The sequence below is a fragment of the Tetrapisispora phaffii genome, chromosome 3, assembly GCF_000236905.1.
Source record: "Tetrapisispora phaffii CBS 4417 chromosome 3, complete genome".
NCBI lineage: Eukaryota > Fungi > Ascomycota > Saccharomycetes > Saccharomycetales > Saccharomycetaceae > Tetrapisispora > Tetrapisispora phaffii.
Genome location: NC_016522.1, coordinates 880,523 through 903,039, shown reverse-complemented (window position 1 = coordinate 903,039; position 22,517 = coordinate 880,523). Strand labels below are relative to the sequence as shown.

The 22,517-nt window shown below is 31.3% G+C and overlaps 11 protein-coding genes across 11 annotated transcripts; 5 read left to right on the top strand and 6 right to left on the bottom strand.

The window, feature by feature from the left end:
• Window positions 1–29: 29 nt before the first annotated feature.
• Window positions 30–1,283, bottom strand: TPHA0C04190 (C2H2-type zinc finger protein; the record flags this gene model as incomplete). The annotated part of the gene is made up of 1 exon (XM_003684955.1): window positions 30–1,283. One exon carries the CDS (start codon window positions 1,281–1,283, stop codon window positions 30–32), a length of 1,254 nt encoding a protein of 417 aa, XP_003685003.1.
• Window positions 1,284–2,985: 1,702 nt separating this feature from the next.
• On the bottom strand, window positions 2,986–3,780 carry NAT4 (N-terminal L-serine N(alpha)-acetyltransferase NatD; the record flags this gene model as incomplete). The annotated part of the gene is made up of 1 exon (XM_003684954.1): window positions 2,986–3,780. The coding sequence occupies one exon, from the start codon at window positions 3,778–3,780 to the stop codon at window positions 2,986–2,988; it is 795 nt and encodes a 264-aa protein (XP_003685002.1).
• Window positions 3,781–4,244: 464 nt separating this feature from the next.
• TPHA0C04170 (NAD-dependent malic enzyme) lies at window positions 4,245–6,161 on the bottom strand (the record flags this gene model as incomplete). The annotated part of the gene is made up of 1 exon (XM_003684953.1): window positions 4,245–6,161. One exon carries the CDS (start codon window positions 6,159–6,161, stop codon window positions 4,245–4,247), a length of 1,917 nt encoding a protein of 638 aa, XP_003685001.1.
• Window positions 6,162–7,835: 1,674 nt separating this feature from the next.
• TCD2 (tRNA threonylcarbamoyladenosine dehydratase) lies at window positions 7,836–9,155 on the top strand (the record flags this gene model as incomplete). The annotated part of the gene is made up of 1 exon (XM_003684952.1): window positions 7,836–9,155. The coding sequence occupies one exon, from the start codon at window positions 7,836–7,838 to the stop codon at window positions 9,153–9,155; it is 1,320 nt and encodes a 439-aa protein (XP_003685000.1).
• Window positions 9,156–9,580: 425 nt separating this feature from the next.
• On the bottom strand, window positions 9,581–10,594 carry BSD2 (Bsd2p; the record flags this gene model as incomplete). Its single annotated transcript, XM_003684951.1, has 1 exon — window positions 9,581–10,594. The coding sequence occupies one exon, from the start codon at window positions 10,592–10,594 to the stop codon at window positions 9,581–9,583; it is 1,014 nt and encodes a 337-aa protein (XP_003684999.1).
• Window positions 10,595–11,344: 750 nt separating this feature from the next.
• On the bottom strand, window positions 11,345–14,215 carry SNF5 (Snf5p; the record flags this gene model as incomplete). The annotated part of the gene is made up of 1 exon (XM_003684950.1): window positions 11,345–14,215. One exon carries the CDS (start codon window positions 14,213–14,215, stop codon window positions 11,345–11,347), a length of 2,871 nt encoding a protein of 956 aa, XP_003684998.1.
• A 419-nt stretch (window positions 14,216–14,634) lies between these two features.
• On the top strand, window positions 14,635–16,236 carry APM3 (Apm3p; the record flags this gene model as incomplete). Its single annotated transcript, XM_003684949.1, has 1 exon — window positions 14,635–16,236. The coding sequence occupies one exon, from the start codon at window positions 14,635–14,637 to the stop codon at window positions 16,234–16,236; it is 1,602 nt and encodes a 533-aa protein (XP_003684997.1).
• Window positions 16,237–16,720: 484 nt separating this feature from the next.
• On the bottom strand, window positions 16,721–16,957 carry QCR10 (ubiquinol--cytochrome-c reductase subunit 10; the record flags this gene model as incomplete). Its single annotated transcript, XM_003684948.1, has 1 exon — window positions 16,721–16,957. The coding sequence occupies one exon, from the start codon at window positions 16,955–16,957 to the stop codon at window positions 16,721–16,723; it is 237 nt and encodes a 78-aa protein (XP_003684996.1).
• Window positions 16,958–18,217: 1,260 nt separating this feature from the next.
• Window positions 18,218–19,330, top strand: TPHA0C04110 (uncharacterized protein; the record flags this gene model as incomplete). Its single annotated transcript, XM_003684947.1, has 1 exon — window positions 18,218–19,330. The coding sequence occupies one exon, from the start codon at window positions 18,218–18,220 to the stop codon at window positions 19,328–19,330; it is 1,113 nt and encodes a 370-aa protein (XP_003684995.1).
• Window positions 19,331–20,265: 935 nt separating this feature from the next.
• On the top strand, window positions 20,266–20,868 carry MET14 (adenylyl-sulfate kinase; the record flags this gene model as incomplete). The annotated part of the gene is made up of 1 exon (XM_003684946.1): window positions 20,266–20,868. The coding sequence occupies one exon, from the start codon at window positions 20,266–20,268 to the stop codon at window positions 20,866–20,868; it is 603 nt and encodes a 200-aa protein (XP_003684994.1).
• A 527-nt stretch (window positions 20,869–21,395) lies between these two features.
• On the top strand, window positions 21,396–22,514 carry ECM4 (S-glutathionyl-(chloro)hydroquinone reductase; the record flags this gene model as incomplete). The annotated part of the gene is made up of 1 exon (XM_003684945.1): window positions 21,396–22,514. One exon carries the CDS (start codon window positions 21,396–21,398, stop codon window positions 22,512–22,514), a length of 1,119 nt encoding a protein of 372 aa, XP_003684993.1.
• Window positions 22,515–22,517: the final 3 nt, after the last annotated feature.

Here is a 22,517-nt window from a genome sequence, read left to right as displayed (position 1 = left end):
CACCAGGGTGTGTTTTGGCGGCATTTTGTTCATTTTTCTGAAACGTCATTCAATAATTGGCTATCTGTGTCGATTAGTCCTGGTGTTGATGTTACATTCACGACAGGTTCGTCGCTTTTGTTTTCAAGCTCATTAGGTTCCTTATTAGTTTTGTCCCTATGTTTCTTCCTTATATGTTGTACTAAATTATCCTTCCGTTTGTATTTTCCAGAACACCAATTACAACTGAAATTTTTAAGTTTTGAATGTGAAAAGAAATGTCTTTTCAACCATGAATTTCTTTTGAACGTTTTATGACAAACTTTGCATTCATAAAATTTTATTTTTTTGGCTCTTTTATATCTAAATAATTTTTTTTGACTATCTTGAATAAAAGTACTTAAATTTGTACTACAAAAAAGATACTCGAAATCTTGTTTAGGAGATTTACTAGCATACGCTTGGTCATTGTCCTGCAATGAATTTTGTTGTTCATGTATACTATGGTTGGAATCGTTTTCAGTATTTGAATGACGTTGATTCGATTTATTCTCCGTACCATTGGAAGTAAAGAGTATAGTAGCTTTCTTATATTGTGGCATAGGATGTTGTTGAACAGGCTGAGATTCATTTGGATCTGGTAGAATCTTATTTGGATGGTAATAAGTTGCGCTTGTTTTTGGATATGGCACAGGCAACGTATTAGCTATATGATTTGGATGTTGAATAGAAGGGAAATGGTTATTTCCATGGTTTAATTTGGAGAGATAGTTAGTGTTGGTATTATATACAGGACTATTCCAAGGTTGATATTTCATATTTGTATTTTGGAAATCTTGTTGCTGTTGCTGATAATTGTGGAAATTTGGTTGAGGTAATGATAATAATGACGAACTGGCTTGAGATTGGGTATATGGAGGGTGAAGTGCATTTCTTTGTAAATGAAGATTATCTTCATGAGCGGAATCAATTAGTTTTGCAACGCTCAACTTATTTGAATAATTATGAAGACCAGCTGCATTGTTATTGAAATGATTAATATTGTTATATGGATGAATACTATTGTTATGAACAACAGTTGATTGTTTAGTTGATCGATTTGAGAATGCCTTCAATGTATTATTATTGGCATTTGCAAACAAATGTGAATTACTTACAAGATGATTTTGCTCAATTCTATTACTTCGTTGATGTAATATATTATTACTAACATAATCATGGTTTTGGTAATAATAATTTCGTTGAAGTCGATTAATAGGAGGGACCTCTGATTCATCATATAGAAGCCGATTGCTTCTTGACATAACCCCTTTTGTATGACTGATCTTGTTCCTATATATAAGTGTGTGTGTGTGTGTGTGTGTTGTTTTATGTTAATTAATAAGACACTAATAATTTTTTTTCAACCAAAAAAAATTACATCCACATTTACCTCCATATCCATATATGTAAGTTAATAAATGGTTAATATATAAGGAATACTGAATTTAATTTCGTTCCACAGAAGGCAAAATGATTAAACCTTCCGTGGAATTTCATTGTAGCATTCATGAATTTCGTTGTAGTGAAACGGTGTAGAAATAAAACACATGAAACCAATACGTTTTCGAAACTTTTAAGGAAAGCATAATAAATTGCACTTCAGATGAACTGTCCCTTTAGTAATACTAAGACTTGGTGACCGTCCTGCACGTTTTTACCTCCTGCTTCCGCCATATCAGTTATATACAAATAAATATATATATATTTATATATTAGGGTCTCGTTTAGGAAATTGACGCAAGTGTAACGAATGCGAAAATTGAATTCATAAGGATACAAAAGCAATTTCTCCAAAGAAAGAAGAGGAGGGGGACCCGGATGAAAATGTGTTACACGCTATTCCAATTGAAGAAACGTTTTTCTCGAGAGGAATCTCCGAAGAACAAGAAAAACCAAGTAAGGTATATAACAAAGTGTTCTTCTCGTGTTCAGCTTCCCAATATCAAACCTTCTTCTAATCATAGGACTTCAAAATTCTAAATATGGCATACTTGTTTCCACTTTTGACAGTTTCTATTTAAACTTCATAATGATTTTTCATTCTCCTCATCCAGTTTCCCTGTCTTCGCTTTTGTTTGTTTTTTGTTGTATCCAGATTCATTGCCAGCCCCGTGCCAATCGACATTAAAAGAAAGAAGAAAGTTCTTCTCTCTGCGTGCGTGTGTTGTCTACCATTCTTCTTTTTACCCTTTCACGTTTTTTTCTTTCTTTCCGTTTCTTCTTTTCACGGTGTTGTGCGGTACAAAGGCGTGAAGTTTATTAGGTTTTCATTGACAATATAAGGTAGCGGACATTTGTCACAATACACACACACCCGCACGCAAGAAGTCTAGCGACAAGAGAAATGATACACCACACTGCAAACCTGCACGTACTTTTTCTTAACTGTCCCTGCACGCAGCCTCATATTATCATTTTAGGATACCAACCGAAATGAGATAGAGGGAACACACACTTCCTCGTTTCCCCTTTAGGTAACAGAACGGATATTATTTATGTGTTTCTTCGTTGCAGCGATTGTTAGAAAAAAGGTAGCTTATCAATTTTTCTTATTTTCGCTATTTTTTCTCTGGTTCAGCAGCATGAATGTGTCAGTGCCGCACTCTAAGATGTTATTATTATTATTATTATTATTCACATACATACATAGACACAAAAGAGAAACAAAGTGGATAGTGTTCAATTCTCATTGTGTTCACCTATTATCTTTGATGGGAAGCCTCACTAGTAGTGATAACAAGAAGCAGTTGAATTGTTAATATATATCTAATATTGGTCAATCTGATTTGATATACTATACTTTCTGACTTGATAGAAGACAAAATTCGCTCGATGTCTGTATGTGTGCGTTGGACGGTTCTCTATCGTTCTGGTCTTTACGTGAGGCCACATAATTATTAACAGTCGGAATGTATCCAATTGATATATACGTTGTTGTTGTGGTTGCTGTGTGTGTGTGCGTGTCTATAAAGGTAAATAATATAAATAGTAATCTGGTTTTTTAACTACTGATAATGAAGTCGGTTTATCTGAACTTGATCCCTTTTTCGAACTATTTTGACTTCTAGTCTTAATTCTATGCCCGTAATTTATTGTTTTATCATTTGGAGAATCTGGTGTTAATTTCATTCCGATTGTCTCATAAAATCTAATTGCATTGGTATTATCTGAAAATACAGTTAATTCAATTCCAATTATATCTTTATGGATATTTTCATGAACATCCACTAAACAATCTTTGAGGTAACCAGCTATTAACTTGGTACCTAGACCATTATTTCTTACTTCGGGTGTTAATTGAATTTCATATAAATATATAACTGGTGAAAATACATCTATATCAGGCAAAAAGCCACTTTCTTTTGTTAATGTGAATGACAAATATAAAGAAACCGTTTTTTTTTCGTCTTCCAAATGGTAAACTACATATATTAAACCTTCAGTCTTCATTTCTTGTATTTTATTCTCTTTCCAAGGTTTCGAATTCCCATACAACTTTTTATTTTTGATTGTGTATATATCTCCTAAATTATTATCTAAGATTGTTAAAATTTTTGAAAATTCAATTTCACATTCTTCTTTATTTTGAGAGTACGTTAAATATCTCCCATTGTATAACTCAGCAGAATTCTTTATATCTTCGGTTTCAGAATCGACTACTATTATTTTCTTGACTAGTTTCGTCAGGTTTTTATTCACATATATCTCATCTGGATAATGAGAGTCCACAATTTTAACAAATTTTACAATATCATCCATTCTTCAATATTTCAGAGTGAGAGTATTGTCACTTCAACGATTAATTGAACTAGCGTTAAGGGTGAACTTTCTTCAGAAAATCATACCATATCTACTTGTTCTATTTTCCAAATGCATTAAATATATATGTTAACTTAGAACTTAATTACTTTTATGATCTAAAATTCATTCAGTTGTTGTTCTATTTCTTCTGCCGGGGTTTCACTGTTTCCCACGCGAAATCAAAATATTTCATTCCAGTTTCGATGATGTTATTAATTAACGTGTTTAATGAACTGTCCCGAAAAAATTCATATCTAATATATAATAATTACTGTAAAGTCATCGTTTTATATAGTAATTGAAATAAATTTATATATATATGTGTGTGCTACAGTTCTGTAAAGTAGTTCCTAAATAATACGAAGGGGACGAAGTGTAATCTAACTAGTAAGCAAAAGGAAGATTTATCCATATAAACTTCCTTAAGTTTGTTGAGTATGTATCGACGGATCATAATTTACTTTGGTCATTGGTCTGTATATTGGTTGCCACATCGACTCCTTCACCCATTCCAGACATTCATCAAAATCACGTGGGATCTTAGTATCATTCTCTTCTACTCTTGCTGTTCCTTCTTCCAATGCTTGCAATAAAACAGCAGTAGCGACTCTAGCGGACGTTTCAGTGATAACCTCCAAAGGTGGTAACAATCCAGGTTTGGAGTTGTTCTCTTCTAAAGGTGATAATGATGCTAACTCATCTACAGCAGCTGAAATCATTTTATCTGAAATGATAGAAGCTTTGGCCAACATTGAACCTAACCCAATACCTGGGAAAGAAAAACAGTTATTATTTTCGGAAATTCTATAGCCATTTACAGGTTTGAATGGAGATCCGGTAGCAACCAAAGCTTCGTTGTTGGTCCATTTCATAACATCTTCAGGTACTGCTTCATGAAGTCTTGTTGGATTAGATAATGGGAATACAATTGGTCTAGAATTATGTTTGTGCATTTCTTGTATACACTCTTTTGTGAAGGCACCAGCTTTAGTAGAGCAACCAACTAAACACGTAGGTTGAATGTGTTTAATTAAATTTTGCAATGAGGCAGTGTCAACACCTTCCCAATCCTGATCAGGTTTAGCATAAACATGCTGAGCAGGTGAAGAAGTTGCAACATTGGATTCCAAAATCAAACCTTTTCTATTTATTAGATATATATTTGATCTGGCTTCTTGCAATGATAACCCATGGGTAACCATATGGCTTGCAATTTGATCGGCAATACCAATACCAGCTGAGCCTGCACCATATATGAGAATTTTTGACTTCTTCAAATCCCTGTTTGTATGTTTTAAGGCAGCAATTAATGATGCTGTCACAACGGCTCCTGTGCCTTGGATGTCATCATTAAAACATGGTACTTTATTACGATATTTCTCTAGCAATCTTCTAGCATTCTTTACACCAAAATCTTCAAAATGTAAGATAGCATTTGGAAATTGCTTTTTAACACCAGTGATAAATGCGTCAACCAACTTATCATATGCTTCACCTCTAACTCTTGGAAATCTGTTACCTGTGTATAAATCATTATTCAGTAATTCTTGATTGTTGGTACCGACATCTAAACAAACAGGCAATACACGGCCAGGATGAATACCACCACATAATGTCATTAACGCCATTTTGGAGACAGAAATTCTTATACCGCCTACACCTTGATCACCAATACCTAAAATACCCTCAGAATCTGTTACGACAATATAATCTACATCCTTAGCATCACCATATGCAGCTAAATTTTCTTCTACTTTTTCCGGTTCATTGATGTTTAAGAATACACCTTCTGGCCTTTTCAATCTGTCTGAATATTTAGCAATTGCATCGCCTTCTGTTGGAGTATAAATAATTGGAACTAATTCTCTAATATACTTTTTCACCATAGCAAAATATAAAACTTTATTTTGCATTCTCAAGTGAGTCATAAAATCATTTTTCTCTAATGGTGTTTTCAATTCACATAAAAGTTTATAATTTCTCTCTAATTGCTCTTCAAGGGTACTAACTTTTGGTGGTAATAAACCTGATAAACCAAATTGATCTCTTTCTTCTTTAGTAAAAGCAGTACCTTTATTAAACAAAGGCGAATCTAATAAAGTGAAACCATGTAAGGAACATTCAATTGAACCATTGACATTTAGTCTATCTTGACTGGGTTTCTTATTCTGAAACTTTTGTTCAAATAATGATTTTTGCTTCTCAGGCAGAGTGATATCATCTTGTGATCTTGATTCGAAAGAAATATCTTTTATAGTTGATACAAACCTCTTGTTTGTTCTTAGGATAGATGAAAAATCCGTTCTCTTTAAAATGCTAGTAGCCTTTGATCTAAGCATCTTGGGTAACAAGAAAGTTAATAAAGTATTTTGCTTCAATTACTAGATTAGTTAAAGCAATTGTTATACTTGATTAGAGAGAATTATTGCAAAAAAAACTCTTAATAATAAACAGCTATTACTCTAGAATTGAAGGCGATAATTTACAATGGAGCATCTATATATATAAACGAATATGTATGTTTATGGCATTAGTCATTTTGGAAAGATTAACTCCAAATCCAATGTTCTCTGTTGAAGAAAACAGATATAGTATATTTGAATTAAAAATTGTCTTACTGATATTTCTTTGTAGCTCTCAATACCTTTGTAATTCTTAACTACAACATTGTAAAACAACTAGAAATGAAAATGCAAATATAAATACGCCCTACATTGAAATACAGTATTGATTAATGAGTCAGATTTGTAGTGTGGAACCAGCTATTGATATATCATTTTATATAACGCTAAGCTATTCCAAGAGATCTCAAAATCATAAAATTTTAATGGCAGCATACAATAAGTGACTAAGAACCAAAAAGAAATATGCAATTGAAAAATATTTAGATCTCACCTTAACACTCAATTAAATACACATACTCTGTCTTTCTCTTTCATTTCTGTACTACTTAATCTATCTCTAAATATGGCTTTTTATTGTGAAGATTCAGCTAGACAAAACAGGTTTAAACAGAGGAAGCTTATCTGATAATGACTTGAACTGTTACGAGATCAACTAAGTGATTTTATTGTATACAACACTTTACTAATTCGAAATGTTTAAGCAGCTTTTAAACTAATTTAATTACGTTATGCCTTTCTTTCTAAGCGAAAAAGGTAATATTTCTTTAAAAAATGAAATTTTTGTAAAGTTCAGAAGGAAAAAAATGAGATTCTACTAATTCAACTTCACCATGTTTTGTAAGAAACATTCACTGTTTTACCTGCACAGTAGATTTTGTAATATTAAATTAAAACCTGAAATTTACTATCAATCAAAAGACAATGAGAAAAAATTGGTATGTATTGTTTTCTAGTAAATTGCTAGACTTTAAATTTTCAATAAGACAATTTATGATAAGAACTACCTCATTATGCCAAGAACACGTTAATCTCAGAGAAATTGATGAGTTAATTTATGAATCTATCTAATTATGGCAACAAAATAAATTAACCTTACATCTTGCGCCGGTTCAGGCTTTGTGATGAATATAAATGCTTTTGCAACTCATAAATGTCAATGGGTTTTTTTTAAGGAACGTCATATGTTGCGAAAAGAAATAGACAAAAAAATATGATCATACAGGTGCTCTAACACAAGTTGCATTCACAGATGACAAATAATATTAATAATAAACCAGACATTGTGATTACGACAGTATTAAGCATTTAAAAGAATTCAAACAACTTTTTGTGTCGTCGACTCTTAAATATTCTTACTTGCTTATTAACAGCACTTGTCATCTGCTTGTCATGTGATTTCGTTCAAAAAAAATTTTATCACAGCATTAAAATAAAATTATACGTACTGCAATTTGCGATGAGCTAAAAACATTATAAAAAGATTCAAGTTTATTTACTTATTTCAATGATATTATATAACTCTACGTAATTGGTTTGTACCGCTAAAAGTATTTCCAAAGCTGCTTAATAATTGAAGTTAATCATCTTTTTAGATATAATTGCCAAAACATGGTGGGTAAAGATACTTGGAAAGTTGTGACAGCTACAGCTTTGGTTTCTATTGCAGCTAGTAAGTGTGTTGAGATTGCTTGGAAAAAATATAATTTCAAACAAGGTTCTAAATTAGAAAATAAAATTGAAAAGGTTCTAGATACTACGAAATATGATGATAATCTATTCCGTGAACAACTAGCTCGTAATTATGCATTTTTGGGAGAAGAAGGTATGCAAAAATTGAAAGACCAATATTTTGTTGTTGTCGGTGCAGGTGGTGTAGGGTCTTGGGTCGTCACAATGCTTGTCCGTTCAGGTTGTCAACGTATTAAAGTTATTGATTTCGATCAAGTTTCTTTGAGTTCCTTAAACAGACACAGTTGCGCTGATCTACGTGACGTCGGCACTCCAAAAGTTGAATGCCTAAAAAATCACTTATTAAAAATTGCACCATGGTGTAATATTGAAGCCGTTAATGAACTTTGGACAATAGAAAATGCAGATAGATTAATCTTCGGAGACGGTAAGCCTACTTTTATCATAGATTGTATCGATAACATCGACACTAAAGTAGACTTATTGGAATATGTCTTTAAACACAAGATAGAATTAATTTCATCTGGTGGTGCCTCAACAAAGAGTGATCCAACCCGTATCAATGTTGCTGATATGACTTTAACTGAGGAAGATCCTCTAGCCAGATCTGTAAGAAGAAGATTAAAGAAAAGAGGTATTACTACCGGCATTCCAGTTGTATTTAGTGCTGAAAAACCTGATCCACGTAAAGCGCAATTATTACCGCTACCTGATAATGAATATGAAAAGGGCAAAGTTGATGAATTAAGTGCATTGAGAAATTTTCGTGTTAGAATTTTGCCTGTTTTAGGTACCATGCCTGGTATTTTTGGTTTGACTATTGCTACCTGGGTTTTAACAAAAGTTTCAGGTTATCCAATTGAACCAATCGAAGGTAAAAATAGAATTAAAATATACGATGGTATTTATCAATCTCTGGCAGGACAAATGACAAGAATTGGCATGCCAGATCAAAGAGTGCCAATTGCTCTAAGAGAAATTGGATATATTGTGGAAGAAATGTTTAGAGGTAAGTCTCCAGTTAGTGGTTTTTCTACTCGTTTGGCTCTTTCTAAATGGGATCCAACTAAACCAGTCTCCTTACAAAATGTTGTATTATTGACCAAAGAAGAACAACAAGAACATGAGAAACGTGTTCTTAACGGTGATGAAACGATTGAAAGTGTCTATCCCCAGGAAGTGATTGACTTAGTCAATCAAAGATTTGCAGAAGAAAGTTATTATTCTCAATTCAGGTAATTAATATTATATAGGTAGAAAAGTATTAATATGCATAAATCATGTAATTATAAGAGTATCTATTCTTGACTACGTGAATAATCACTAAATTTAAGTACAACTATAAAAGGGTAAGCATTAACGGTTCCTTTAAAAAATACTTCGCATTGATGTATTAGAATAGCTAACAACTAGAGTAGTCAAATGATATGTGTAGGTTCACTCTGACTAGAATAGTCAAGGTGTATTATTTTAGTCCAAATGAAAGGTTCAACGTATATGAAGTCTAGATTATAAAGTAATAAAATCCACAAAAAAATTACTGAATGTTATCCTTGTTTCAGCTTAAATGCAAGTGTTAAAACCATGTTCAAATCGGAACACAATCTTGTTTCGTTTTATCTTTTAAAATTCAAAATTCAAAAAAAATGATTATTTGATAGGAATTAAACAGGATCATCCTGTGCTAAATATTTCTTTTCCATTCTTTTCACTTTTACGTAATCGATTAAACTTTTAATACTGATGTATAAACCTAATCCACCCACCACGATAGCTAAGAGTGGTAAAGATTTTTTCTCTTCCTGTACACCATGACTCAGAGTTGAAGTGAATGTATCTAAATTTTCATTTTGTTCATCGATCCGTAAGTCATCATAGTCGTTTGGGTTCGAAACTTTGACTCTATTGATAATTGTACCTTTGCCTACTTTCGAAGTGACGTCACTGGGTACCATTGAATAACCATAACCAATAAAGGTTAAGCCTAAACCAAATCTGGATCCCTGTTTTGCAGCATGAGAAGTATGTAAAACATAAGTGATTAAAAAGCCAATAAATTGGAAACTTGTACTTACAATAATATTCCATATCAAATTAGCTACATTACCAACTGGCAATCCTTCAATACATATTTCGTCATAAAACATATTTGTCCCATCAGCATTAGCACCATAATAAGAAGGCGACATATCGTTAGCCGCATCAGTATAAGTTGGTGGAAAGTCTTCATTAACTTCCTCTGGAACCTCTGGAGTTGGTTTTGCAGTCAAGTTACTAAATACACCGTCATAACTTGCACCATGTTGATCATTAACCTCAGTCGGTTTATGGAAAAATCTATCTAACACATTGAAATGTCTACCTAATGTCAATAAATATCTATTTGTTTTACCACGGATTCCACCAGCTTGTATATTATAGTTACTACTTGTATTTCCATTTGTAACACTAGTTCCATCCACATCTATAGAATTATTTTCCAACGAACTTCCATTTACATTAGAATTACTACTGCCTTCTTGCAAATCGAGTAGAACCTCTCTTTCAGCAACTCTTTCCGAGATCGGTGATTCCTCATCCGTATCAGTAGACTGTTGGTCCATCTGGTTATTGACATGATCATTTTCATTCATGTCTGCTTGAGTAGAAGTAGCCAAACTCATCTCAAGATTATTCATCAATTTCAATATATATATCTATATATATATATGTCTTTTATTGACGTATTTTGTTTATTTTTGTGAAATATCTAAAATGAAAAAAGCTTAACTCAAATTCAGCTAAAATGTGCAAGTATTCAATCTACTCCTTTACAGCTAAGCAGACTTTACTTATAGTTTATATGCAGTTATTAGATACAGTTACTACTATATATATGTTACTTTACTGTTTGATATTTTTATTTTTTATAGTTACTAAAGGAAAGAAATTTAAAATAAGAGTTCGAACTATAAAATCACCCGCGTAACAATTGCATGTAGAAAGGTTGTCTAAACCACAACCTTTCTACATGCAATTGTTATGCATTCGTCTGAGACCGATTGATTTTTAAAAGAAAAGTTAAATTACGTCGTTAATCAGCAAGTGAATGTCCCGTACAACAACAAAAAGAAATCACTATCCGCCACTTACATGCATGTGTCCGTGCGGTTGTTTCTTTTCCGCAGAACCAACAAGGTAACGCAGCGTTTAAACCGTTGTTGGCTCTGAGAAAAGCAGCAGGACAGCAATATTTGTGGTAAACGCAAATGAGACGACCAGCGACAACGGCAGTGACAGTAATGGGGAACACTGGCAATGACACTAATAATGACACTAATAATGACAATGACAATGACAACGATATGCCTTCCCATTAAAGTAGTCTCATTTATTTATACTATGATTTTGTTTATTAATTATATATATATATATATATATATTTGTATTTAAGCAGATGTTTTGCTCTCTACCTGTCCATCTTCATTTATTTTTTGTGGGCCTGTGGTAGTATGATTTATACTACTAATTGGATTCAATTCAGTATCAATTTTGGATTCAGTTTCTTTATTAATTGTATTTGAACTGGTATTCACATCGACTTTATCCATTGTGATTGGGCGGTTTACTTGTGGTTCCATGGTTGTCGGTGGTGAGATGTCCATTGCGTTGTCTGGTAATTGCTTTCGTGATGTGCTGCTCTCATGCCCTGCTTCTTGTTTAACGTTTGATATAACTGATTTCGTAGCAGTATAATTATGTGGCACAATGGTTGTTCTATTGGTAGCATTCATCCTCAATTTCAAGTTTTCCTTTTTTGGTACAGTAATCGATAATAATAACGACTTACCAGGAATATGATCAACAATATAACACGAAGGCATTTGTAACTTAGGTTTATCAGGTCTGGGATTTGATGTTGTTGTGGCCTTTAACTCGAATGACTCTACTGATGGACCCAAATCTAAACCACCAGGTAACACGGTACTTGGAATTGGTGTTCTAAATGTTCTCAATGCATCGGTAATGTCAGGTAACAAAACTTCAGTTGGAGTCCCAGATGAGGAATTCAAAACTGCATTATTTCCTCCAATACCTAACGGTGTACCGCTATTAGTACCAACAATGGATGAAGTATTACTGGTGATGACAACACCACGTCTATTAAATCTACCTTGTCTTCTCTTACGTCTTGAATCTCTATCTTTATCTTTATCTAATCTTTCCAGTTCAGCCGCAGAAATCGTTAATAAATTAGGTGTATATAACTTTGAATCTGCTGAAGCTCTATAAATATTATCAACAGTAATGTTAGGTAATATCCTGCTTCGAATATCAGCATCTTCAACCGCCGAACCATCGAACTTATATCCTAATAAAGCTAAATATTTGTGATAAGCATGAACTTGTTCTCTAATTGAATGTGCAATCGCAGTTTGAAATTCCCCAGGCAACTCCAATTCATTGCACATACTGGTTGCAAATTCTTCTGGATCATTATCTGGATTTGAAATATCCCATTCAATTTGATCTACTAGTTGACTTTGGCCTATAACAATATCAAATTTAATTCTCACACGCATATCATCCCCACCTATCCTTTCATCTTGTATATTAGTATAAGGATTTGGTTGGAAGTCAATAATTTGTTCTTTAATTGACTGAGAAATTATGTCCGATATTTGAGATGAAAATTCAGGGTCAAATCGGTAGTCCATTAACATATGGTCAACAAAATCGTCAACGTCAAGTAACGTGTCATTTCTATTCCAAAGTAAAGTATCTCTTAGAGAAAACTTATCACGCTCATGGTCAAATTCCAATCTGATCGGAATTAAATCTTCTGAAACCTCGGTCATAGCATGCTTGTACATATCTAACATTTTATCAGGAATGATTGGGCGGTGGTCATCATTAATGCCGGATATAATTTTTGTCTTTGTATTCGTGTTGCCATTACCATATCCAGCATATCCATTACCCCAAATACTTACACTTGGAACATTTTGAGATGTTGATCTAATAGAAGCCATTCTGACTTCCTTTGAGCCTTCGTAATATTTTAAATTATGCCATAACTTAGCAGTATATTCTTTATCACTGAACCCAAATATACTAAAAGGCGGGTAACCATTTTGTTCTTTCGACTGATCCATACGATTAGACTTATCTCTTTGCGTTATTTGTTCGTATAACAACGTATCAGTAGTTGCTTGTTTATCTGACCAATAACCCTGGTAAGGAATCATTGCTTCTGGAGGATTGTACTTGATTGTTTGGAAAGCAGGCAACTCCATTTTCTGCGGAGGTGCATATTGTTGAAGTTGCTGCACATTCTGTAACTTATTAGGAATATTAGATGTTTTCCTTTTGCTTTGCAACTGTTTTCTTTGAGTGCCTGAGCCAGAATTGACTTTCTGAGTTTTTTGCTGAGATTTATTAGCTAAGCTTTGTGGACCTTGAGTTTGAGTTGGTTCCTTACCTTGCTGAGTCACTTGTTGCCTTTGTTGAATTCTTTGAATCTGTTGTTGCAGTTGTTCTTGAGCCATTGTGATTGCTGTAACAACTGATGGGTTATTTTTTTGTATAGCTTGTTGTTTTAGTGATGCTAATACCTGTTGCTGCATGGGCAAAGGTAGCTGAGCAATTTGTGGTGGCAGGTTAAAAGGTAATTGGAACCCATTTTGGTTTCCCTCAGTTGGCTCAGCATTCTTCATTTGTTGAACTTGGGAGGACTTGCTTTGTTTTCTTGTTGTATTAGCCTGTTTCATATCTTGTTTACTGTCGAACTGTTGTTGTTGTTGTTGTCTAGGTTGTGTCTGTTGCTCTTGTTGCTTTAACCTCTGTTGCTCTTGCTGTTGCTGTTGCTGTTGCTGTTGCTGTTGCTGTTGCTGTTGCTGATGCTGTTGCTGTTGCTGATGCTGTTGCTGCTTCTGTTGCTGTTGCTGCTTCTGTTTATTTTGTTGATTTTGCTGAGCTTGTTGGATTCTACTTCTTAGAAGTTGCTGATGACGCTGTTGTATCAACTGTAACTGTTGTGGGGTTAAATTTTGTAAGATTTGAGGTGATATTTGTTGTATATTAAATGATGGAGTACCAATATTATTAAATGGATTCTGCTGCTGGTTCATGTTGCTGTTGTTGTTGCTGTTGTTATTATTGTTATTGTTGTTATTGTTGTTATTATTATTGCTGCTATTGTTGTCGTTGTTGTAATTCACAGAATTATTACTGTTACTGTTGTTATTGTTATTAGTAACGTTATTCATTGATGTGTCTTGAAATAAATGTGACCTCTGCTTAATTGATAGATTGCTCATTCAAAGCGTAATAAAATATGTGCTTTGATTTCGTTAAGTTTATAAGGAGACTCCGCTGTTTAGAAATTAAGTTATGTTCCTTTCATTAAATCAATACTCATAACTTTTAGAGTACACCACTGTATTATTTCTTTGTTTAAGTTGATGATGTTTTCATAATTTTCAAATATTGAAAAAATGAAAATAATGAAAATAATGAAAAATTGCTAAACATTTGACAGAAGTTTGAAATTTATTATGAACCATTTCAGATGAATTAATACATCTGGCACTAAAATTAATTACAATTTACTTTAAATAAAATTCATAGACTTGCTTCATTAATTTTTTGTAAGTATTATTATATATTTGCTGTTTAAATATGTCTTTTATATCAGAAAAAAGAGTAAAAACACGAATCATAAAACAAAATAACGTAAATGTATATTTCCATTTATATCACTGATATTAATAACGTTTTAGTGTTTGAGCAATTATTGAACCCTGTTGCTCCAAGTTTTAATGAACTATGGTCCAAATTGCAAAATTTATATCCAGATATATCTGGGGATAATAACGACAAAGCTACTTGCTCTTCTATTTTCTCAAATGATAAATATATTAACTGCAGGTTAGGTAAGAATTTGGAACTCTACAGATATTGTTCCAACGTGAATAAATTATACTTTTGGTGTTTAGTATCTGGTAGGTTGAATTCAAAGGAGCAATTGTATCCATTTGTTATAATGGAAGAATTAGAACAAAGTTTAATGACTTACTTTGAAAAAGAAGAATTGACAATAACTAAATTAGTCAATAACTACGATAGAATATCACTTATATTATATTGGCTATTTGATGGAGGTGAGCCGACAGTAGGGAAAAGGTACAATAATTGGATTAAACATAATATTCCAAGCAAATATGACTTCTCAAAAGTTATCAATAATACAGCACATAATATTCAAATCGCTCTTCAAAAATCTCAAAAACAGCAGTCTAATTTTCCCTATCAAGATATGAACTTTGATAGTAATGTTGCTGTACCATGGAGAATGAGAAATGTTGATCATGTTAATAACGAATTATATCTTGATCTAGTAGAATCTATACACGTTGTATTGGAAACGAAAAAGAGGAAAAGTAGCTACGCAAACTCGACTATGAAGATTGTCACGGGTAATATTATTGGTAAAGCTTTGGTGAAAAGTGTTCTAAATGGTAATCCAATTGTTGAAATGAAAATTGATATGGCTGGGAATGATTTAGAATCAATATTTTTACATGAATGTGTGAAATCAAAGGATGTTGATAAAGATCAAGAATTTGAAAATACTAAATTAATTAAATTTTTACCGCCTGACGGGAGTTTTAAACTTTTTGATTATAATATTAATTTAAATACAACTGAAAATACTAAAAAGGAATTCAATGCATTTAATAATAGACTGGGTCTTGTAACTGCATCTTTCGAAGATGGCATAGGCATGAAGAATGATGAATTTCAGTTGACTTTAAATATTAGTAATTCAACTAAAGTTCAATCAATTCAAAATCTCCAAATAGAGATTATCTTTTTACCTAAATTTCAAAGATCAGAAGAAGATTTATTCAATTCGAGCAAAAATGAAGCCAATGATGATTCGATAAATAAAGAAGGAATCAATAATTTATCCAAGAACAATTCTGATTTAGGGAAAGTGGATTATAAGATTAAAATGTTAAGATCATCACATGGTAGGTTCGAAAATTCTCTTTCACCTAATAAATGTTCCTGGATTTTTGATAAAGAGACAAATGTTGGAATTACTCCAGTTTTGACAGGTTGTGTTGAATATACTGATAAAAATCCTAATAAAAAGATGATTCTAAGTCATATCTTATTAAACTACTCTTATAATGGAGAATTAGCTAGCGGTATGAAAATACAATCATTAGAAATACAGTCAGGACTTAAAGCTGGGAAGGGCAAATCATTATTTAAAGGTGTTAAGTATTCTACAACTATCGAAGAATTAAAACTAAGGAGTCGAAAGATTTAGACACTGATTACTCTGTATTCAGAGCTATGGCACATTAATAGCATAAAAGTCGTAACAACATTAAATGCTAAGTTAATGTTGGACTTTCATTATTAATTAAATTTAATATCTCGATGTGATGAATTTTATTTTTATGTTTTTATATATCCAATGGAAAGAGTGATTTGAAGCATAAATGTTCACTCTTCATTTTTATTTTATTTTCCAATTTACATATGTAAATAGATAGAATATATGGATTGAAATAAAATAAATACTATGATATTAAAATATATCATTTAAGGTACATGAATTTATATGGTGGAATATGTAAATATGAACAAAAAAATATAATTAATCTTAATGAAAATGGGATGCACAAAGGAAAATTTGAATAAATAATAACAGAATTTTATTATTTTAATTTTTTTCCCTATTTGTTTGTGTTTCTTTTTTAGTAACTCAATTAAGAATATTTTCCTATCTTAAGATTTGTTTTTTTAACTTAGTGTTGCTTGTCTTCTGGTGGAATTTCTACAATCCAATGTTGACCAAAATATGGAATCTTTTTGTAGAAGGCATCTTGGAAAAGTGGCCAACCTTCAGTGAAAACAGCAATAGATGCAGCCCAAGCCCCACCCCATAGCAATAGGTTTGGAGAATAGTTTATTAAATTTCCAAAACTTAATCTACCGAAATGTGGACTTTTCTTGAAAGCGGCTTTAGAGATGTAATTTATCATTGTTGTGTATGATTATATATAAAATTATATTTACTAGTTATTAATATTATTGTTGTGTGTATGATAATATATAGAAAACCTTGTACCTTTATCTTTAAGTTTATTATATTAATATAAATCTAAGAACAATAAAGTCCAAATATATATAGTCGAAATTTTTATTTCTTCTTTAGAATAGGGAAATTTAATGTCAGATTTTAACAGTATTGTTTTTTTTAACCTATCAAAATCACCGGAGATAAAGGGCTCAAAATGGAAAAAAGTATCAATTTATTTTTTTTTCAGAAAAATATCGACTTTTAACAAAATGGAAAAAAAAAACGTGATTTGGTCAGAGAAGAAGGGAAGTCGTCAGGAGAAGTGAGGAAGGGGAAGGTTAATGAAGTGACACAAATTCAAAAGATGATAATATATAACAAAATCAACTGATAACTGAAGGTCAAAGTTAAAAGTTAAAAGTAAAGTGACAGTAATTCGATAATGACAGTTATTTTAGCCTTCATTTGCAAGTGAATAGCCAATCGTAACATTCATTTTGGTTATAGCAATAGTATTGCTGTGATTATTGCTCAAAAAGTCTGTCTTGTGTATTAGAATATTCCCAGATGTGAGTAAGTCTCTAGCTTAATCAGGTTGATGCAGTTGTTTATAGAACTGTTTTTGTTAATTATACAAATGTTTACTTACCTTGGTTTGTCTTAGTATATATAGCTTCCTCTGAAACCTTGATCCTAGCATAGCTTACTTCTTCTTGTGCCAATAATGTGGATACTTAAAAATAGAAAAAATTAAATCGGCGCTTATTTAAATTCTTGAAAGAATTGATTTACTAGTTATATATATTAAACTAATATATATATATATATATGGTTATTTAAATGTCTCGCAACTTTTTCTCTAATTCATTCATGTAAGTGTCAGATCGCTACTCAAAGGTATTATGTCAAATAACAAGCAGGTAAAGCGTCATAGGTTTTGTTCATATTTTATTTTACTTACTCTCTGGTTGCAAGCGGTGTACTCATTTAGTCAGTTTGATCTGTTAAAATGTATAAGACAAGAAAATATTGTCATTGACTGGGAAATGCCCTCTTTAACAGGATATAATGTCGTATGTATATACTCAACCTCAATTAAGTTCACTCGATTTTTTTCTAATTTATTAACAATCAATTATATTTATTATCACTATAATCACCAGTTCCTATTGGATGTTATTTATAGTACATCGATATATATTAATTACAGGATACCTCAGAAATGGAATTTTGTTTATTACAAAATTTTAATAAAAATGTTGGAAAGTGTAAATTCTGCATTACAGTTGATAAAAATCACTTTAATGATATAGACAATTGTGAATGTATAAAATACTTAAACAATATTTATTCATTTCACTGTCATAAGACGGGAAGTAATCCGGAACGTACTATAAATACTTTCAATGATTTAGATGATCATGAGTCAGATGATGGGGGAAATGAATTAAGTTATATGATATTCAATGATATATTTGAAAATAATGTCGTGTACAGGAAACCATTAATTTTTGAACTGAAATCTTATATTCATGAGTATTTAAAATTCATGGAAAAAAGTTATGAAAAAATGTATAAATTCGAAAATTATCACTATTCATCATCGATTCCAACTCCGTTTACAAAAATATATGAAACAATCAAACATCCCTTAACCTCTTATCAAGCAATTACAATCTTAACAAACATCACATTTCCGTTAATTAAAACTATTGAAACCACATTGAACTTGACATCGACTGATTGTACTTTAATTAATTCATACTGCTATACAACTATACCCACTACACTGTGGAGCACCATATTATCAACTTCTCTAAAAACTGAGACATATGATAAAATCAAATGCTTTAAATTTTACACGACAATTGATGATACAATAACTAGTACTTACACCAAGACTTTTTACAATTATTATTATGATACTACAACGGAAACTGAAGTAGAAGAAAATACGATTTTAAAATATAAAAATCAAATGTCAACCATTATTGAAACTAATATTGAAGATGTTTATACAACTGTATTTGTAGGAAAAAAAACAATAACTGATTTTAATAAAATTGTGGTATATACAACAGAGACATCCACTGATATATTGAAAAATACAAATACTAATATTCTGACTGTAACAAAAACTATTGGCGGTCCTGTTGTCACCAAGACGACAACTATGACATCGACCACTACTGACATAGATGTTAAAAAAACAGTCACAACGGAGACTACTACAAAAATAAAGAAGAAAAAGTTAGTGACTGTATCAACAAAATGGAAATCCAGAACAATTACACAGTATAGCACAACTCTCACTACAACAACACTTACCATTTAGTTTTAGGTCAGAGAATCACTAATTCAATAAATTATGGTAGCTGCATTCTTTATGTTTTATTGTCGGTGCCTGTATTTAAGAACTAAAATTAAAAAAATAAAAATGGGAAAATTACTGTCACTGTGTAGAAATTGTATAATCAACACCAATATTTAAAAATTTATAATTTGCTTAAGAGAATGGAATCATAAAGAAATATAGTTCAGATCAAAGTATTGGAAGACAATTTTACTGCCAAAACCGTTTATTAGCCGTATAAGTAAGGAAATATTTCTCTTAACCTTGCTTCAAATTAAATGAAATCATTAAACAGAACAATAATCTTTGTTCAGAATCAACACCCAAAGTAATTATTACGCACGTGTAAAATATAGAGTTTATTTTCTAATTTAAATATTATTATAAAGTATAAATAAAATATATATTTATATAAATATTTATTAACTATATAAACAAAAAATATATAATATATATTTTGTACAATAATATAACAATACTAAATAAATACCGTTTCCGAACACAATAAATATGTTATGATTAATTATAATTTACTTTTATGAGAACGAAAAATTAAGATTTTACTTGTGAACTATTTTATAATTGCACGTGAATGTTAGTTATTCCACAACTATGACATAATTTAACGTCTTAAAAGGATGATTCTTCTAGTAACTTAATCTAGTGTATCTTTAAGTTTTGCTAATGATATCATCATATGTTGGATGTTTTATATTGTATCTGAAACTAATTCATTCATATTTTAGTATAAATACAGAATCATTCTCCTGAATTATATCAATGTTTACTTAGACAAGCAAATCATTATAGTTAATTATTTTTAATAATGACACAATGGTTTTTTGTACATGAGATAACCCAAGGTTACTATAAAAAACTGAAACTTATTCAATAGCAGTCTATTCACTATTTTAAATATGGCAACTAATATCACTTGGCATCCAAATTTGACTTATGATGAAAGGAAGCAACTAAGAAATCAAGATGGTTGTACTATTTGGTTAACTGGTTTAAGTGCCTCTGGTAAAAGTACCATTGCATGTGCTTTGGAGCAAAAATTATTGAATAAAAAATTATCTGCTTATAGATTAGATGGTGATAATATAAGATTTGGATTGAACAAAGATTTGGGTTTCACTGAAGAGGATAGGAATGAAAATATTCGTAGAATTAGTGAAGTTTCGAGACTATTTGCAGATGCTTGTACTATTTCAATTTCTTCATTTATCTCACCATATAAAGCTGATAGAAATAGAGCCAGAGAACTACATAAAGAAGCTGGTTTGAAATTCATTGAAGTATTCGTTGACGTTCCCTTAGATATAGCTGAAAAAAGAGATCCTAAAGGACTATATAAGAAAGCAAGAGAAGGTATTATCAAAGAATTTACAGGGATATCTGCTCCATACGAGGCCCCGGAATCTCCAGAATTACACTTAAAAACTCATTTGAAATCAGTTGAAGAATGTGCTGATGATATTTATAACTATTTGGTTAAAGAATTGATCATTCCAGCTTAAATAATAAATCTAAGGTAAATGATAACAATAATAGAAAAATAGTGATGCTATTAGTTTTTGTAAATATTACATTATATTAAAAAGATATGTACGTCAATAATCAGGTCAAATATATCACAACAATATTGTTAAATTGTTTCACTGAATACTTATCACTTCTTGTTATATGTGACCCCTCAATATAATAAATGTAAGAAGAAAATTTAGTAAAAAATTAGTAACTTGCAAGAAAAAAAACAACTACTTTCTAGGGGTTGGGTTCATTAAAAATTTTTTTAATGCATTCAATTTAACAATTTTATCTTATTTTCAATTCATATATAAGGCAAGGAATACAATCTGTTACTTCTTAAACATTATTGATTACTTATTTTATTCTTTTATTTCTTTAACTGTTTAAGCAAAAATAAGATTATTACAATTTAACCTTCTAGGGAAGTAACAAAATAATATCTAAGTTTAAGCGTTGTTGTTACTATATCTTAATATTCTATAAATTACCATAACAGCACATATATCAATTAATAATGTCAAAACAATGGGCTTCCAAAGATGATGGTGCATTCAAGAGACAGGTTTCTTCTTTTAGAGAGAATATCTGTCATGAGCATCCAATTTATAAACCAGCTAAAGGTAGATATTGGTTATATGTTTCCTTGGCATGTCCATGGGCTCATAGAACATTGATTACAAGAGCATTGAAAGGTTTGATTCCAATTATTGGTGTCAGTATTGTTCATTGGCATATGGATGAGAAGGGATGGAGATTCTTAACAAGTGAAGATCAAGAAGTTCCTTTCGATATTAATAAGGCATCTACTATAAATGGTGGTATAGAGACTACAAATTTAAATGAATATACTCCAACAGGTCATATTGCAAATGACAGTTCAAGACCAATGATCGATGGAACGATTGAACCACTTTATATTTATAAGAGATTAAGCGATCTTTACTACAAAAGTAATCCTGATTACTCTGCAAGATTTACTGTTCCAGTTTTATGGGATAAAGAGACACAAACAATCGTGAACAATGAAAGTGCTGAAATTTTAAGAATGTTCAACTCTGGTGTTTTTGATGAGTTCGTGGAAGATAAATCTTCTATTGTAGTAAAAGATTTGTATCCTACAAAGTTACAAAAAGATATTGATGAATTGAACACATGGATTTATGACAATATAAATAACGGTGTATATAAATCAGGGTTTTCTGAAAAACAAGAGGTTTATGAGAAAGAAGTAACAAATGTGTTTTTTCACCTTGACAAAGTCGAAAGGATATTGCATGAAAATTACAAAAACTTGGAAACAAAATATGGAAAAGCAGAAGTTTCAAAACATCTGGATGAATATTTCCTCCTAAATAATACTTTAACCGAAGTTGATGTCAGATTATACACAACAATTGTAAGATTTGATCCAATTTACGTTCAACATTTCAAATGTAATTTTACTACAATTAGAGCAGGCTACCCATTTATTCATAAATGGTTGAAAAATTTATATTGGAATTATGATGCTTTTGGTAAAACTACTGATTTCAATCATATTAAATTACATTATTCTCGTTCTCATCCAAGAATTAATCCACTTGGTATAACTCCATTAGGACCAAAACCTGACATTTTACAAATGAATGAATAATCA